Below are 19,639 nucleotides of genomic sequence, written 5' to 3' on the forward strand. Positions count from 1 at the left end.
ACAGGAAATTTATTCAAATTTAACAGCAAATATTACACACAGAAAAATAAAAACCTGTTCTATTTAAGTATAGGAAAGATATATTAAGGTTGCAATCCAATCCACAAGTAAGTCTGTTTCTATTTTTTATTAGGTTTCAATTTTTATTTATTTACTTTTTGTAATAAGGAAGCCTATTATATGTTCTTGAGATAAATCTAAAAAAAAGTATGCTTTTAACAGTAACTGTAATTTTTAAAGTAATGTGTTTATTTATTTATTTGTTTGTTTATTGTTTATAGATAACATTCTGTTTATTGGATAAGGTGATTCAAAGAAAATTATAGAATGGTACACTTCAAAATAAATGAGAATTTGCTTACCACTCGGTACATGCTTGCTTTGGCTAGTAAGACCTACCTACTATGGTATATGAACTAAGTTGTATATTTTGTGGTTTTACAAAGCTTTCGTTGTCAGTACTTTCATCTCGACAACCTTAACTATAAAATAGGAAAGGGTTCCAGTTTGTCTGGGGCCAGTGTCACACCATATACATAAGTAACCGTGAAAATAATGCCTCCTATTTATTTCCATGGAAACTACAACAAAGAGCACAATAACACTATTTGATAGAGCAAATTTTCAGCTACAAAACAATGTTTTTTTGTGTCAACATAATAAAACAGGAGGCATTACTTTCAGAGGAGACCTTCTACATCTATATGTATGTTCAGAAACTCACAAATAATGTCTTTCTTTGAAGAAACCTAACAGAAATGTGACACGCTGCAGTGATCAGGTACCTGTCAACAGCTGTGATATTAACCCAAGAAAAGGTATGCATGGCAACTCACTCTGTCACATAAAATACATACTCAATGACTCAAAAAATATGACTGGTGGTTTTAATAGTACAGTAATTTGCTGTTCATGTCACAAAAATTTTTGTATTCTTTGTGTAACAGCAATTATTGGAAAAGAGCTCAGAATTTGCTGAAATCGAAGGCACACTTTGCAGTGCAGTTTCCACTGTATTGTGAAATGTCTCTGTGTTCAGGGTACTGGTTTAATAGATATATTATAGAGAGCTGATTCAGCAGAAATAATCTCAGATGTACTTGTCCCAGACATTCGTGGTTTCTGACTGCAGTGGCAGTCAGATCCTCATAGTAAAAGAGGTTCATTGACTTTAATATCAGGGAAAAATACTCCATGAACAAAAATATCCCTGCCTTCTGCATGGACACATAGCATTCTTACATCTTTTTGTGGGCATGACTGGTTTGACAAGCCTCCAGTTCAGCTTGTCCAGCTTCAGTTTGCGTCTTTTAACATATCTGTATACAGCTGTAATGTTCCTCTAAAAAGTGCCAATTCATCAAGCCACCCCATGTTGATCGGTGTTCCATATGGATAACACAGAGGAGAAACACAGGAAATAACTTGTATAAAGCACTGCATTTTACTCACAGTACTGGAACAGGATTTTCTGTTTAACCAGGAGTCATGTATTCTAATAGAGCTTCAGAGTTGTTTTGCAGCATCTTTATTTTCTTCTGCTTTGTTTTTGCATGAGTACACGTCTCTGCACTTTTCCTTAAAAATGTAATCAGACTATGGTTAACATGATTGAGGCAAATTCCTTAAAATATCAGAAAGAAAATAAGTTTTATCTTCATGCTGATAGTTACATGCAGTTTTCTTCATTGTTGATCATCATAGGAGCCCAATAATTCACATATGGTATCACATCTGAAAGGCAACTGTACAATTTTATTTGATTAGCAATACCTTGGGTAGGTACCTGATGATTAAGTTAAATGCCTGTTTAAATGGGTTGTACACTCAGGTTTAGTGATTTTAGTTACAAAAGCTGCATGTCCACTCTTCTACATCACACTGTATTTGCATCTGATCTGCTTAGAAGATTTAAATAGTGACTTTCTTATCATTTGAGTACAGTTTACAATGTCATCTCCACCCTCACATCCTCAAGAAAAAGGGAAGACAAAGGCAAAGACAGACAAAAAAGGAAGGAAAGGAGTGAAATCAAGTTTCAGGAAGCAAATTTTTTTATTTTTTCCCGAAGAAAAGAAAGGATAACGGGAACCAAACTCTCCATAAACCTTTTATATGACTACTGCTCATAATGGAGAGCTCTGTTCCATTTCTGAAATAGTTTTTATTTGTAAAGTGAAATGGGTAACACATAATAAATGATCCTCTGAAGAACAATTATACTGATTTGGTTTAACCAGGCCCAGAGTAAACCTGAAACTGCTCCACAAGCCTTTTGAATGCTCACATATTTTTCTGAAACATTCAGAACTGCTTTATGCAAGTATCTGCTACATATTCAATAGACCTGACAAGTTCCATTATCCAGTTCCCAGTCCAAGACAATCATGAAATCTGAGTGTTGCTTACACGATCCATTTATATAATATATTTGTTTAAGGACAAAGCTTTCCTGGAGTTAGCCTTTAACCAGACACTTGAAGGAAATGAATCAATACATTGTAACACTTGTGGAATCAGTCTCAGGTTTATTCAAACTGAATAGCGCATCACCTGGCAGACAATTTTGCAGCATGTTACTAGAATTATACTGCCCTAGCTTCTAAGAGCAAGGAAGATTTAGGACTGGCCTATTTTCGAGAGAGAAGAAGTTAGTAATACAAGGTATATCTGATTTACTGGGTTAAACTCTCAAGATGTTATTTTTATGTACGCATGCAAGTGTTGTACAGCATTTTCAGACCTGCTCAGTTAACATTTTCATGCTTTTATTTTATGACAGAAAGTAAGAAAGAGAAGAATGATTTAAAGGTCTTGTGAGTTATTAACAGGAAAATGAGACTAGAAATGTGCACACAGTTATGCAAGCTGTAATACAACGTCTTTTATCACTGGGCTGCAGGACAGACTGGATTCAGGCTAAGTGATCTACCCAGTATCTAAAGCTCTTCATTTTTAAGCAATGGACAGAAGAAGCAGTTAGGCCATGGGTGTCCAACCTTTTGGCTTGCCAGAGCTGTACTGAATGAACAGGAATTGTCTTGAGCCAAATATAGATAAGTTGCTCTGAAAGTAATGTCTCCTGTTTATTTCCATGGAAATGACACCAGATGCACTAGTGGAGGTGATCCACTGTTGTCACTGCTGAAACGCAACACTGCCTCACTGTGCTGACATCCATTGTTTGAACTCGATAAACATTCAGCAAGCATCAAAGAATGTCATTGGGTGACATTTTTTCCACATGGAAGAATTCAATGACACATCCTTGCATTATATGCACTTCCATGTCAGGTGCCATCATGTCAGACTGCCCCTCTGCTGCCATTTGTCATACAGCAACAAAATGTAAGGGAATACTGGTGGGAAGTTTCAATCTCCACTGCCATCCCACCAGCATCTGCTCCTGATGTTTTTGTGGGATATTTGGCCTTGTTTTTGCGAAAGTAATGCATCAGTTTAGTTCAAGGGAAGTGGTTGTAAGGTTTTGATCAGAGATTTTTCACAAACTTTTACTGTTTCTTGACAACAGTTGCTCACAAATGTATGTACTGCCAAAAAGCAACCTCATGAATAAGGTGTGACTGTGAATCAAAGGACATTTTTGTCTGATAAGACAGATCTTATAAGGGTCTAGTAAAGAGACATGATCAGATTTTTCTTTGCGTTGGATATCTGATTGCAGCTTTACACACTCCATTTGAATGCTTGCAGGTAATAAGTCAATTAAAAATGGAGTTGCAAATAAACTAAACAATTGATGAAGTTTTTGACAATCTTTATTCTCCACTATTCTCAAATTCCTTTATCAAATTGGAAAGCACATTTGCATATATATATATAGACCAAATATATATACATAAACCAAATATATATATTTTGCAGTTTACAGGGCTGTGTTTAGTCAATGCATCAAAATGCATACAATTGTTTGCTGTAGCTTGAGTTGGCATTGCACTACAGCCTCTCAGTGCCCTGGTTTCAGCCCAGATAGTGCCAACCACACGCCGATGTCTGGCTGTTGGTGAGTGATGGTGAGTGAGTTGGTGCTCCTGGAGCCAGGCTGAGCTGGGTCACTTGGACAGGCAGAGCTGCCGCCATGATGGTGCAGGGTAGAATGGGCTTGGCCACGCTGCATGCAGCCCACAGGCCACAGGTTGGGCATGCAAAGTCTAGTCCGTCAACCACTCCTCTCAATTGTTTATAATCTATGAATCTGCTGAGAATGCACCCTACCCCATCATCTGAATCATTAAGGAAAACATTTTGGTCAATACTGATGCCAGTACTGACCCCAACATATCCCACTAGTAATGGGACTGCAGCTGAATGTTGCATTGCTGATAACAATCCCTTGAACCATGAAGTTCAGCCAGTTTTCAGTCCATCTCACTGTTCGTTTATCTAGTTCATACTTCATCAGATTGTCTATAAAAGATATTATGGGAGAAAGTGCTGAAAGCCTCGCTGACATCAAAATAAACAACACATGATGCTGCCTTCCCCAAGCCCACCAAGCCAATTGTTTCAGAAGGCTAATAGGTTGGTCAAACATGGTCTGATCTCCTGAAGTACAGGGTTATAATCCCACTGTTTGCCTTTTTCCCTTCCTTCATGATCTCAGACACCACCGTCTCATAACTACCAGAGGCAATCCTACCTGCAAGCTTCACATTTCTGACTAGACCTTTGCAACTATCAGACTCAACAGGGCATCTCCATCTGTTGCTTCTTTGATCACCTGTGTCAAGAAGTTGTCATCAACCTGTCCTAGAAACCTCCTGGATTGCTTACACTCAACAGCATCAGTCTTCTAAATATTTCTGTGGAGGACGGAGACCCCAAAAGGACAACTGTCTGCTAGCAGAAGACTTTCTCAAGGTGTCCAAAAAGGGCCTCACTTGCCTGTTTCTGATCTGGAGGACTGTAGCAGACACCCACTGCAATGTTGCCTTCTTTAGTTTGCTCTCTAATCCTAACCTATAAAGTCTCAGCTGGTCTGGGATCCATCCCCAGGCAGAGCTCTCTCAAATATTAACTGCCAGTCCCACTCCTCATTGTCCTGGCCGGTATGTCCTAAACTGCCCAAATCTGTCTTCACCAGCAGTTCAGTCATGAGCCATCCTGCCACATTTGCCCAACCAGATCGTGAGCCATACAGCTATACACAAAAGGCTTTAATTTGTCTTCTTGATACCTTATGGTGCATGTATTAGTGTACAGACACTTCTGAGTACCCTGCTAGGCTGATTTCCACTAAGAACTGTGAGAGCTTCTTGAATACTACTTATGGGAAATGTTTTGAACAGTGTGGCAAATATCTGGGACAGAAAAAGAAGGCCTTCCAATACGTCTCTTCAGTGCATATCACATTATTGAGTTCCTCTTAGTAGCACTTCTAACACTGTCATGCTTAATTTTTGTCACCAAACTGAACAATCTCTTTCACAATGTTACACACGAACATTTCAGGGATGTAGCACATCTTTTAAAAAGTGCTTAACCCAATTCATTTTGGCTGTTCTCTAATACTTCTCTAATGAAATCTAGATCTAAAGTCAATATGAGCAAAGTTCAAAATTTCACATGGAGTTTTAGATATCTTAAACTTTTCAGTAACAGCAACAGCTTTTCAAAATAAAGTCCTTTCACAAATCTTTTCCTGCAGAAACACAGTATGAGGTTTTTTTTTTATATCTTAGCAAATAGCTTCTAACTTGAGCTAGAAAGATTTCCTGAAAGGACTTCTATATTCTAAAAACTTTAGAAGATAAATTACAGAAGTAAGTAATTCACTGACTTCTGAAAAAAGCCTCATTATGGACCTGGTCTTTTAAGAATGTCCTCATGAAAGAAGTTTTGATCTTCTTTCATATTTCGATCTCACTGGGCCAACTTCCATTATCTAGCCTCCCCCCTCCCCCGAAGTTGTGTAAAGATACAGAATCAGCTTGTAATTTGTGAGAAGAGTTTTATCTACTGGCAAAATTGAAGTGTTTAAGCAAGAGCTTAACGTGTTTCTTATTTCCTTCTATTGTGATGCTGTAATATTGTGTTTATGACAGTAAAATAACAGTCACACTCCACAGGAAAGAATCCTCATTAAGCAGAACTATCTCTGTAATAATCAAATGCAACATAACATTCATTAAACAAACACCTTGTGGTATGAACATTTATCTTCAAACATGACCCAGTTTAAAAGTTTGCCTTAGAATGACAACTTACATGTTCTTGCAGAATTTTCTAACATGCTTTGAGGGCTGAAATTCATTAAGTTTCTGATTCTGGTTATTTTGCCAAATTTTGAAAACATCATGCTGTTTCCAGCTTTGTTTTTATGATGGTACGGCTATTGTCACATTCCTTTAGAATCAGTGTAGCTAAACATGACTACATGTATATTTTAAAAACAATTGAATTTATTGGTACTATATTTTTGAACAACCTACCCCAACATATGCGGTATCCAAAATTTATGTAGTTTATTGTTGAAGCAACTCTGTCAGTGCTTTCATGCCTGCTATTCTTCTGTTACCACTGGCTCATAAACCACCACACACATTTCATTAACTTGTTACAATAAAATTCCAGCTAACAGCAAAGATGATATACAGAAGGAACTTCATCTTGCTTTGGGTTCTGTTGAGTCTTCATTACTCGCAGTGTAGGCAGGTGGCTGCTACCTGCAGAAAAGCACACAGACTCACATTTGGTAGAATCCATTGCTGTGCTTTGCTCCTATAAGTGTTTTATTCACAGTAGCAAGTGCCATTATACCCACTAGTTTCCCTACTGGCTTGCTGGCACAATCTCTTCCCTTTTTTCTTCCCCTATGGATGTTGCTACAAACAACAGCAGCATTAAGAGAAAATTCTGATAAAATATATTTAGTATGTATCAAGACGTCTAATCATTCAAGCTGGGGTGGCAACAATCCATTCAGGGGCTCTTCAGGTGCAAGAACACTGTTCATCCATCATAAATCTGCACAGCAGTAGCGCTACAAGTACTACAATGCAACTCTGCACACGTCCTGCAAAAGCTCCGTTAAGTTTAAGTGGGTACCACTATACTGTTGCACACTGTGCAGAATGGAGCTGCTCCCGAACAACTATTTCCCAGACACTGGCCTCACCACAACAGCCCCATGGCCCACAGCCCCATAGCAGTCCTAAGGCTCAGCACCCTTGAAGGGTCGCTGCGCTACAACTCAGTGACAAACTGTAATGGCAGAGAAGGTCAACCTGAAGGCTCCGAGCCGCGTCCGGTCATTACGTAGCACAGTTCTCACCTAAGGCCCGACGCTGGCAGCCGGCGGCCAAGACTTCCGGTAGCTCTCGCGAGAAGTAGCGCAAGCCTCGCGATACGAAGAGACGCGGTCTCGCCACCTCCGGTCTTCTCGCGGGATCGCTCCCGCCCCGCCTCTTCAGTTTAGGCTTTTCAGGCTGCGTGAGTTGCGGTGTCCTGCGGGATCGTGTTTGAGGGTGGGGGTGAATCTGCCTGGTTGGTACCGGAGGTTCAGCGAAGGCGGAGCGCTGTAACGTATTCTCCGCAGGCACGGCGCGTGCGACGGCTGCTCGGCGTGCTGGCTGCTTCCCGAGCCCTTACCTGGCCGTGCCTCGCTGCGGGGTCAGTGAGCGGTGCCCGTCTCTCCACCGTTGGGGATGGCACTCGCCGCACCTGCATTCACGTCGGTTAAGATGAGTGATGCATGGCGAGGTAAGGGGGTTGACGTGGGTTCCCAGGCTGTGAAAGAGCGCGTCTGGGTGTCAGCGGGCTTCTTACCCGTCGTTCACAGTGTGGGCCGCGGGGCAGAGGCGTCCCGCGTGGGGCAGCTGCCCCTGGGGTGTGCTGACAGCCCCTCACCTCACCCAGCAACAGAGTGATGCTGTGAGGAGTGCCGTGGTGTGCACGGCTCAGTAATGTTCCCTTACAACAAATGTTCCTCTTCTGTTTTAATGTTCCCTTACAACAAATGTTCCTCTTCTGTTTTTTTTTTTTTTTCCCCTTGGGAAAATTGGGAGTGTGTATTTAAAGTGGACGTAAAATGTAGATGCTGAAGAATCTTTTAGAAAACGTGTTTATTAGTCTCATATATTTAGCAATATAATTTAGCAATTTTATATATTATATATATTATATATATATATATTATATATATATATTATATATTTAGCAAATATATTTGCTATATATTATTAAATATTATTTGCTTATATATTTAGCAAATATATTTAGCAATTTTACAGTTAGGCTTCAAATTTAGAAAAGGTAATGCTTTTCCATTATGGTATCACAAGTTTGCTTTTACAGTGACTTGTTGGAGTGTAAAAAACCTTACATTCTTCATTAAGTTGTCAAACTTCAATAGTTAAAAAGCATTTATGGTAACTTGCTTATTTTCTATAGGAGTAGTGAAATGAGCTTGTCTGTGACAGCAGGCCATTATCATCATGGTTTGGAATGGTCAATATGTGTCATGGTGCACTTCCTCATAAATGGTAACAGACTAGATATAAGGAGTCATCTTGAATGCCATCTGTTTTCATTGATGGCCATGCTAGGAAGCTGCAGTAGATGTCCTGATTTGTAGAGGTTTTATCCTACATAAATGATTGCTCAAAAGAAGAAGATGGTGTAGCAGTTTTTACTTCAGTTTGTACAGCGTTATTTTCCAGAATCTTGTAGTACTGTTGTCCTTAATACTGCTGTTTTGCCACTTTCCCTTTTTTCTCATTTTCTTCCTTCTTTGTTAGTTTGAAATTTGTTATTATAGAGTTTGCTGCCCAGTACTCTTTATTCTGCTCTGCACCTAGGACCCCAATTCTGACAAGTCATATGCAGCTTATAAAACTCAATAAATGTTAAGAAACAAAGGCACTGTCATATTAAATTACAGTACTAACCTGAAAGTTTAAATGCTGTGTGTCACTTCAGATATTACTGTGAAAGAGAGTAATAATGAAAATGCTATTTTAAATTTTGTTTTGAATATTTAGCAGAGATCTGTATGTTGCTTGTTTTGTTTTTCAGTATTGCTTCTTAATTTTGAGAAATTGCCCAAAGATTAAGGTGGTAGTGGGAGAAGATTATAAGTTTTTTGTGTGTTTTTTGTGCATGAATTTGGTCATAGTTTTGAGGCAGTACATATGCAAATACTTCAAGAGGAGAATAGTTAACTATATTTTAGTGAATATACTGTCTGTACCTAACTGTTTGCCCCACAATGTTATTTTCAGCTTTAGATATTTTTGGAGAAGGTACGTAGTGTCTTTTGTGCAGGGCCCAGGCTGTGGGATGTTAGTCTGAGCAAGGATGATGCAGAGATCATACAAGTGCTCTGTAGAGACATTAATCGAATGGAGTGACTCCAGTTTGTGAAGTGATTAGTGTAAGAACTAGCGGGCCACTGGTTTAGGATGCAAGTTTATAGCAGACAAAATCTTGTCACACATTAGAGAGCAGACCTGTGAGGCTCATAGTTGGAGGACAGCAAGTGCAGGAAATCTGTGTGTGTTGAAGGAAGGACAAAGCTACTTGGAAGGAAGGTTTGCTGTTGGTAAATACGTCATTCAAAAGTCATCCAAAGACACGCTTTCTCAATCCAGATTTTAAGAACTTTGCATGTAGTTGATACTTATTGGGTCTACTTTTTCTGTTTTGTTGTTGTTATTGTTTGTTTTGTTTTGTTTTTCCCTGTGAAGGCCTTGCTTTTTCTAATATTTTGTTGAGTACTTCTTTGTCAATACAATATGCATTCTTTTAACTCTTATACACTGCTGGTCTTATATTTTTCTTTCTCTAAGCAGCGTATGCACCATTTAAAGATTGTACATGAAATGTAAAAATGACATAGGAAAAGAAGCAGCTCAGTCTTCTCTGTTAATATTTGATATGTGGTATTAATGGGGTAAGACCTTACAGAGACTGTATACAGAGAAAGAAATTTTAATAGTTGAAGACTTTACAGCTGCATAAGGAATTCAGTCAGTTACCCACTTTGGAGAGGGACATAGGCAAATGCTATCCTTGTATGTGTTCTTAGAAGCAACAGAAGTGAACTCTGAAATAAGGTTTTTACTTTTTTTTTTTTTTTTTCCCTAATGCTAGACATTATAAGGAGAAATGTGGTGCTTTGTACATGGTTGTGTTTGTGAGACAACTTAGTAAAACTGAAGTACTGGATTCAAGTAGATGACAAGTGTTATCTATTGTAGATGGTATTTTGGAACAGATGACAAGGTTTATTCATTGGATGCTAACCCTGTCAGTGTGGGTTTGTCAGTGTGGGCTCAAGTGAAACTTATCAATCAGTGTTTACATGAGATTTTTTTTCCAGGCAGACTTTCAGGTATTTTAAAATCAGCAATACAAACTGTAATGTGCCTATCTTGGAATTTGGTTCTAACCAGTAATCAGTATTATAATTCTAGTGCTGTCTTCAATAGAGCCTTGAAATGCATGTGATCTTAAGTTATATGCCTTTCATGAAATAAGTTATTAAGTATCTAATATTTCAATCAATGTTTCCAAATGTAATACTTTGTGCATTTGGCCAGTTTTTCATTGTGTTTTTGTTTGTTTATTTTTTGTTTTGTTTGTTCCCATAGATAGATGGCATGTTGGGGAGAGATGTCTTGCACCTTGTCCTGAAAATGGGAAGTTTTCTGAAGGAACAATATCATCTTTTGAAAACGACAAGAACGGAAAATCATTCGCTATTGTATCATTCTTAGAATCTGAAGATAAGAAAATACTAATATCTGAGCTCTGTAGAGTTGAAGCTGGTAGATGTTCCTGGAAGAGTGTAATATTTGATGATGGTGACCTTGAAAAGCCTTATTTTCCTGGCCAAAATCTTCCATCTTCAACAGATGCATTTAAGTTATCTGATAACGGTGATTTTATCCCATACACAATTAATAGATACCTGCGTGGCTATCAAAGGGAAGGAGCCCAGTTTCTCTATTGGCACTACGCTAATAAAAGGGGATGCATTCTTGGAGATGATATGGGCCTTGGAAAGACAGTACAGGTATTTATTATAAAAATATTGAGACAATAGATTAATTTATTTGCTTTTTGGCAGCACATTTTCTGTTAAGAGTATTTAATTTTTAATTTGACTTAGTAAATAAAAGCCATATCGTTGAAGCTTATTCTCCCTTTTCTGGCATGAAGTTGGAGGAGGCAGGATGTGGCTTTTTGTGAGGTGGGAGTCACTGCTGATTTAAGATAAGCTTCTGACATTCCATAAAACTGGGATGTGATCATTTGTACTGTAAAGCTTGATAGTTGTAGCAATTAAGATGTTAGTGTTTGTGTTATGTTGATTGATACCCACACATCATGAAAGTGATTTGCTGCACTGGAGAATACTATTAGTACAGACACCACTTAGCAGGTCTTAAAATGTCTTTTTACTTTTTTTTTGTTGTTGTTGAAAACAAGTGGTTTGACTGTACTGGGAAATAGAAGAAGATGCATATACTCTCCCTTCTGGAAAAAGTTCTCAGATGTTACATAATATTTTTATCATTGTTGGAAATGCAAATTCTGTTGATGAAGAGACAAAGAATGGCTGGATTTTTTTCATTATGCTTTGAATAACTGCAGCCCAATTGATTCACTTATTTTACTAAAATTAGGGTGTTTTAAGTTTGAAGTGATTCTCTTTAATCTATTTGGTTTTAAGTTAGCACCTTGAGTCCTGTAGCAAATATTCCTTGTCCATCTCTCATTGCTCCTCCTTTTTGTGAAATGCAAGCTCATTTCTTTGCTGGTAAATACTGGCTGTAGCATGTCTTGCGCATCCTTTTAGAAGAAAGTCAGCTGATAAAACTTCCTTCTGTGCACAGATGCTTGTTCTGTAGCAAACTTTACAAGGGAAATGAGTGAACTAAATTAGCAGAACTTCTCTGAATAGAGTATTAAGAGGAGTACCATGCGTGTGTAGAGAGCTGCTGCTGATCTGTTAAAGTATTAGTTACAACTAAACTAACTCCATTTACCTTATGCTTCACCTTACCTCAGATGCATTCCTTGTTCATGGCAGCTCAGTAACTCAGTAGTTACTCAGGAGCTGCAAATATCCAATTTAATATTGAAATAAACATTTGTGTAAGATAGAAAATCAGGAGAAAAACAAACTGTCTCGCTCCCACCTCTTTTCTTGAATCTCATGGCTGATTCTGTAATGAACAGGTCATGTTTGTCACACAGTGGCTGCGTGTTCTTTTGTAGAATTCACCTGTGATAGTTGTTTCTTTTAATCATAATGTCAAGTTTGCAGAAGAAAAATGTGGTTTTTGAATACTGTCTTAAATATTCCTTTCTAAAAACAGAGTATTTGTGTTCCTCAAGTGTAGTATGGATGGCTCAGAAGGCATGAATTAGTAGATGAGTTTACTTGTTTCATAGATTCTCATGTGTGAAAGAATTAATATTCATTAAACTTCACGGAGTACCAGCTAATTGATTTACAGTCTTATAAATTTTGCTTTTGCTTACCACTTGGCTGAATATTACGATTTCTAAATTACAGGGTGATACCTGAGAGAAAGGCTTTACTTTAAGACTTTTATATTGTAATGTTCTTTCTACTTTTGAAATGGTTTTTGCTTGAACTGGCTTTAGTGTGTAGCTCTTTCATTTTGAGTTGTAGTGAAGGTAAGTAGAATAATGTTATGTTGTAATAGCAGTGAGTTAACGTTTCCTGCCAATGCCTTTCGATTGCCTCCTAGTTTTATCTGAAAGAACCAAAGGTTTCTCATCTGAATTGCCCCTTTCCAGCCTTCCTGTTTTTACAAATCTGTGATGCATAATTATTCCAAAAATGGAAGATCCGGAAAAAACATGCAGATTTTGGTTTTAGTCCTTTTGAGGGTAGGAATGAAATTCAGACAAACAATGAAGAAACAACATGTACAAACTTGCAGCAGCTTCCTAGTCTCTCAGCTCATATGAAATTTTCTGCATCAAAATGTTTGTAGTTTCTTCCATCTCTTTCCCATCTAGCCCTGTATGATGGGTTTCCCTATCTTCTCCTTGAATACTTTTGTCCTCAGATGCTTTTCAACCAGCTCTGCACTACTGGCTCTTCATCCCATCACTAGAGGGAGGAAAAAAAAAAATTATTTGATTTAACAGCTGACAGCTTTACCTCTGTCCTGCACCAAGCATCTGTGTAGCAGCTGCAAAAGAGCTGGCCATCCTGATCAGAAGGGGCCTGTTGAACTTCAAAAGAGGGACACACCTCTGATGCCTCTGGTTCTTGCTGCAGCTTAGCCCCATGGATGTTGTTCATCTGAAGTCGGTTTTACGGATTAAAATGTTCTAGCCATAGATAGACACAGATACCTCTGTCCTCTGCCTGCTTTGGATTATCGTGGGAAAGCTTGGAATAATATTGTCTAGAATGTTTGTTACCACTGTGGTGTATTACAATAAATATCTTCTAATTAAAGGAAAATAAAGATCACTGGCTGGTTTGAGGCAGTTGAATGAATATAGACTTCAACACAACCAAATGAACTGCTTTTGAATTCAAGAATGAGAATTTGAGGGATGGAACATACAGAAAACCACATTAACTCATCCTACTGCTTCCTCATCTAAGATGCATGTGTTTGCAATTTCCAGGAAAACTGAAAGACATGTCTTATCTCTTCTTGTCTCCTTTATCTTCTGTACTGTATTTCTGAGGATTTTCCACTTGGAAAATGAAAGTGCAGTATGGAGCAATTAAATGCTCTTATTGTAAACACAGATTGATTTTTAAAAAAAGTATAATAACAATTAAAATATGTATATTAACAAATGAAATCCTATTCGGGATTTTGTCTGAAATGTGTATTTTCAGTTGAACTTGTTCATTTTCTGTCTGCATTGTTGTACATAATTACTGAGAGTTGTTTTCTTTCTGAAGGTCATTTCATTTTTGGCTGCAGTGTTACACAAAAAAGGAACACGTGAAGATATTGAAAATAATATGCCAGAATTTTTACAGAGGACAATGAAAAAAGAATCAAAATGTAACCCTAAGAAGGTACAGCTTTTTACTGATAAAACTTCAAGAATTTTGGTAAAAAGCAATACTTGTGTTGTTTGTTTTCTTGCTTTAGGAGTTCTGTGATAATATTGTACAGATTGTCTTAAATTTTTAAGCATTTCGATACCTCTTCTCATGTATTGACCAGATTTATGGCTTAGAGGAACTTCCTTACCACCTCTAAAACATTGAATGGTGTGTGTAATAAATGTTATAACGAAACGGTATGATAGTATATCATGTCTCATTGCAGTTGCCTAAATATCAGTATAACTCTGGGTACATTGTGTAGCTTTAGTGTATTTTTTCTGTAGTATTTACACACTCTTTGTTTTTGAATTTATATAATTGCTTTTGAATTTATATAAATATTCAGGTATTTTCTGTACCGTGCTTTGAAACAACAGAATTTAATAGTTCAGACTATGAAGTAATAAGATAAATCTCAAGATTATGACTTTCCTCATTGAGAAAGTGCTGAGCTGTGGATCTTCCAGTAATACTGTAACAGTTATTTCTTTTCAGACTTTCCTCATAGTGGCCCCTCTTTCAGTGCTGTATAACTGGAAGGATGAGTTAGACACATGGGGGTACTTTAAGGTCTCTGTCTTACATGGCAGTAAAAAGGAAGGTGACTTGAATCGCATCAAGCAAGGGAAATGTGAAGTTGCCCTTACAACATATGAGACACTTCGCCTCTATTTAGATGAACTTAACAAGTAAGTATGACTCATTGCATTGCAGAAGATAGTTATATTTGTTTATTTATTTATTTATTGAATTCCTAAGTCCTAAAAATAAGTCCTATTTTGTTTTTTCCATAGCTGCCAGTATTTTAAAAAGGAGAAGTTTTGCCCTACCTTCTGTTACGTTTAAGAATACTAAACCCCTTACTTAGTGAAAGAGGATCACTAGGGCCATTTCATCTTGGAAATAGATACAAGCTGCATGAACATCTGTTAGCTGTAGCATTCTGCCTCCATCAGCTGATGTTGCCCTTGGTCTTGCAGTGTTCCCATGCTAGGTGATTGGAAAGTGTCTTGGGCCTCAAAGAGTGTCCTACTGTTTTGAATAGCCATCACCGGAAAAAGTCTGATCTCCAGCTCTGTCTGTGCCTGTCTGAAAGAGAAGTGCAGATAGGAGACATTAAACAGCTGGTGGCTGGGAAATAAATGCCTGTGCACAGCCCATGTCAGTGCAGTAGGACTTGTGTGAAAGATTGCATTGCTTCAGTGTAAGGATTTACCAAAATCAATCTGCCAAGCACGTGTCCATATAAGCATACAGTGTTCATCTGATGCTCTTAAAGGCTGTGTATTTTGCTTAGGTAGAATGATGAGTTGGCCTTAAGCTGGTCTTTAATTGTCATTAATAGTTAGCAGATTTTAACAATATCATAAACAGACTTGGTTGAAAGTACTTACGAGGCACCATACATGTCACAAGATCAATTTTCAAAATAGTCATCTAAAATTCATGAAACCCACTCAGGAGAGAGATTTCTTTCTAAACATGGCTGCTTCAAGTAGCCTTAGCATAGAAATGAACTTGTTTGGAAATATTCATGCATATAAAGCAGTCTCATAAATTTATTTCTTCCTACGGACTTAGTTATTTAAAATTAATATCACAAAATACAATTCATTTTTCCACCAAATTTGCACTTGAACTGGTTGCAAAGTATTTTTCAATCTCTACTTAATTGTGATCGTCTTGGTTTCAAAATCACAACATACTAGAATTCTTTCACCATATTGGAATCACAGAGGCCTCAAAGTAGTTGAGTGATGCTTTCAGGTAGTTAACTGCAATTAGAAATGCCTTCAGCATGTTCTGTTCTGTTGTCTGGATGAATATTGTTAGGAAAAGTAAAACACAACTGTGCTAATTAAGGTTCAGAAGTTCACATTAAGAGATTTGTTCTGTTATTCTAAATCTTACTTATGTGTGGAATTAGTGCTGGTAAGATGTGTGTCCAGAAATGAAAAGCTGCTTTCTTCACAGAAAATATTTGGTACAGTTGACAGTAGTTCATCTATTTTATTGTGTAGTTTAGCCATTATAATTCAATTTACTAAGCAGACAAGAAAGTGGGTAGTATAGTGTATATAAAATAAGAAAGCAAAAATAAATACGTTTTGTTTCTTATAGTAATAATCAGGGCTTTACATGTGACTGACATCAATTTTTGTGTATGTGAAGTGATGAGATATGTAATATCAATTAAGGGAAAGGGTTTTTTTTTTCTTGCTATGCAGTATAGGGTGGTCTGCTGTCATAGTGGATGAAGTACACAGGATCAAGAATCCCAAGTCTCAAATAACTCAAACCATGAAGTCCTTAAAATGCAATGTTCGCATAGGCCTTACCGGAACCATTCTTCAAAACAATATGAATGAACTTTGGTGTGTCATGGACTGGTAAATAAAATACTTTTTTTCTTTTTCCTTTTGTTTATCTTTGTTTACTAAGGATGTGTTTGGTTTTTTGTTCGTTTGTTTTTTTGCTTTTGTTTTGTTTTTGTTCCCACACGATAGATAAAGATCTGATATGCAGTTTTGGACAATATTGTGCCTTTGTTTTGTCCAGTATGCGCAGGTCATTCTGACTTACTTGGAAGTTCAAAGCAATAATATTTTGCTATTTTTCAGAATGCAGAAATGCATATATTTGCAAAGCATCAGTCTTTGCCAGGGAAACTCAAATGCTCAAATTGGAGTATCACAGTGAAAAAATTGAATGTTGGAAGTAGTACATGTTTCTATTTATATACACCATTTTTATTCATTTCCTTACTGATAGTTAACCTAACATTTCTTGCTAGTCCAGAAACATTTACTGTTAGCCAGAAACAATTTATAGTATGCTTTTAATCATTGGAAAAGCATAGGTAGCCTTGGAGTAACAAAAATGTTGTAATTCCCTCATAACCAACCCATTCCCAATGTTTTTGTTTTAGTGTTTTGGGTTGGGTTTTTTTTTTTTTTTTTGGTGTATGTTTTTTTGTTGATTTTGTTTTCTTTTTATAGGGCTGTACCAGGACTTTTGGGTAGTAGAGTGCATTTCAAGAAGAAATTTTCTGATCCACTGGAGCGTGGCCAGAGGCACACTGCAACTAAAAGAGAGCTAGCAACAGGTCGTAAGGCAATGGTGAAGCTAGCAAGAAAAATGTCTAGCTGGTTTCTGAGACGTACAAAAGTGCTTATCAGTGATCAGTTGCCAAAAAAGGAAGACAGAGTAAGAGTGCTTGTACATTTCAAATATAATGTCGTCTTTTGTTCTTGTTGTTTTCTGTCTTTCATCATATCTCTGCTAGTTTGTGGGTGCTTGTTTGTTTTCGTTTTTGGTTTTTGTTTTTTTTTTTTGGACTTAAAAAATTGAGAAGAATCTAGAGCCTTAAAGAATGCATGTAAGGTTGTGTTCATATAATTACTATGATTGCTTACTGAAATAGAGGTAATTAAGCATGAAAATGCTCAGCTAAATATAGCTAGTGATTTACACATATATTTTAATGTGCACTTCTGTATGTATCTTTGCAAATTCAGTGTGTATAAATCTCTTGAAATTTGATGTAGGATTTCTGAATTTGCAACTTGATACTTTGTACATAGAACAGTCGGCTTTTAATCTTCTTTAAACTGTTGTTTTCAATCAGTAAGTAGAAGAAAACCCTCCAGATTAAAGATAATTCTTAATTTGTCTGTAATCTTTTTCATTTTGTGATGTTGTAAACATCACATAAATCAATAATACTTTATAGCTAAGATTGCCTATTAATTCTTATTAGATGTTTCCTTCTAAGTAGATGAACACGTTAATTTTCAGATGTTTTGTATTCAAAATTTTGTACTTGTTCTTCATTCTTAGGTTATAATAATGTCATCTAAACTGCCTTGTAAAGGAAAGATTAGCACAAACATTAGTCAGTTGCCTTTGTAAACCTAGCAGGTTTTATTCTTTTCATTCTCCTGTTAGTGTGAGTATATGTTCAAGTTACTGCTGTATTATTATAGCTCAGCATGGTGCTGTAGCAATGTGGGTGGTCTAGGTTAGAGAATGATCTCCAGATATCTGTCTCCTGCTGGTTAAGACTAAAGATGTCATGGAGATGCCACCCACAGTCTCTGAGGGGAGGGATAAGAGTTTTGGCCATAGCTGTGCATAGAGCATTGCATTCTCAGTACTTATTCTGTTTGTCCCGCCTGTGGTACTGCCCTGCAAACAACTAGAGCCTAAAAAGAGAAAAGAAAGGGCAAATTAGGCGACTGGCAAAATGAGGGAATCCTGTATTACAACTATGCGTTTATCTCTGTCACTCTTCCTTTGTTCTCTTAGTCTTCCACAAAAGCCCAACTGAGAGGTTTGTAGAAACTTAGAAGCAGGTTATTATAACTTGATATTGATACTCTTTGTAAAATTTTGGGAAGGGATAAAATAAATTTACATACATTTTGGATACAGTTTCCTAATACTTTTGTGTCAGCGTTCAGGTGTTTTTTTTTTCTTTTTAATTTGGGTAGGATAACTTTGTATCAAAGTTTGTGCAAATATATTATTGTTTTCTACCTTACTTGCAGTGCTCCATGTTTTGTAGGTTTTTTGTTTGTTTGTTTGTTTTGTTTTTTTGTTGGTGCAGTGCTCTTTGTTTTTAATTTCTGGGACTTATGCTTTTGCAGATGGTGTACTGTTCCCTGACAGAATTCCAGAAAGCAGTGTACCGGGCCGTGCTGAAGACAGAGGATGTAAGCCTAGTATTGAGAGCAAGAGAGCCCTGCAGCTGCAACAGCGGCCGTATAAGGAAGAACTGTTGTTACAAAGTAAGAACTTTCATTATCTGTTTATAAGGTAGACTTAGTATTTCTCAATATGCTCTCCCCTGATGAGGAGCTGCTTGAAATGGCTGCCTGGTCATAAGTCATCTCTTTGTGAAATCTTGACTAGAAACATTTTGTCGTGGTGAAGTCAGGCACTTGAGGATTACAGCGTAACTGCTTTGTATGCCCTAAACAGAAAGTTGTTGTTAATACAATATATTTGGGATGTGTTCTATTAAATATACCTGTCATGTAGTTGGTGTTGGAAAGGTTTTTGCACTGGGACATTAGATATTTGCCAGGTATGCGGTTTCTGTGCACCTTAGTTGGTCAGTACAGTAGCTGCAAATAAGAGACCTCCTGGACCCAGCAGATTGTCTGAGATACAGTTCTTCTGTAATTACAGTTGGATTGTGTCTTTCTCCACTCCTAAAAATGTGCTTTGGTTTACTTTACTGAAGGGAGAGCTGTAACAACTGCTATCTTACAATGCAAGTAGAACATTATTCACTAGGAACAGCTTTGCAGATTTCTTCCTTCTTTGGACTTTTTTAACATTGATAAATCTTGCTTTGTTTTTGTTTCTCTGTATCTCTTAGACTCAGAATGCCTTTTAAATATTTTCTTTCTTTTACTTCTAAACTGTTTAGGTTCTTGCACTTTTTTTTCCTCTGTTTCCCAAGTAATATAGTGTATTTAGTCTCATGCGTCTTCATTAGAAAACAATCTATTGTCCTGTTGAAATATGCCATGAAAACTAGCATCAGCT

The 19,639-nt window shown here is 37.2% G+C and overlaps 1 protein-coding gene and 1 long non-coding RNA gene across 11 annotated transcripts in view; one reads left to right on the forward strand and one right to left on the reverse strand.

Moving 5' to 3' along the window:
- Positions 1–240: 240 nt before the first annotated feature.
- On the reverse strand, positions 241–7,342 carry LOC107052326. Of its 2 annotated transcripts, XR_003072287.3 has the most exons (3): positions 7,248–7,342; positions 6,453–6,686; positions 241–1,745 (listed from the first exon to the last, which is right to left on the reverse strand). It is a non-coding gene; the product is annotated as an uncharacterized LOC107052326 (long non-coding RNA). The 2 variants fall into 2 exon arrangements; XR_005842681.2 differs by lacking the exon at positions 241–1,745 and having other exon boundaries at positions 3,762–6,686.
- An 83-nt stretch (positions 7,343–7,425) lies between these two features.
- Positions 7,426–19,639, forward strand: part of ERCC6L2 (ERCC excision repair 6 like 2) — a 52,030-nt gene continuing 39,816 nt past the window's right edge. For 7 of the 9 annotated variants that reach the window (XM_015280383.4, XM_015280385.4, XM_046905642.1 and 4 more), the window contains exons 1-7: positions 7,426–7,722; positions 10,614–11,038; positions 13,931–14,050; positions 14,579–14,772; positions 16,312–16,473; positions 17,083–17,290; positions 18,733–18,873. In XM_015280383.4, the coding sequence (XP_015135869.1) occupies positions 7,668–7,722; positions 10,614–11,038; positions 13,931–14,050; positions 14,579–14,772; positions 16,312–16,473; positions 17,083–17,290; positions 18,733–18,873 (1,305 nt within the window). In that variant the 5' untranslated portion in view covers positions 7,426–7,667. The remainder of the gene's footprint in view (positions 7,723–10,613; positions 11,039–13,930; positions 14,051–14,578; positions 14,773–16,311; positions 16,474–17,082; positions 17,291–18,732; positions 18,874–19,639) is intronic. The other 2 variants (XM_015280384.4, XM_040655795.2) reach the window with 1 other exon arrangement.

Source organism: Gallus gallus, chromosome Z (genome assembly GCF_016699485.2).
Source record: "Gallus gallus isolate bGalGal1 chromosome Z, bGalGal1.mat.broiler.GRCg7b, whole genome shotgun sequence".
NCBI classification, from domain to species: Eukaryota; Metazoa; Chordata; class Aves; order Galliformes; family Phasianidae; genus Gallus; species Gallus gallus.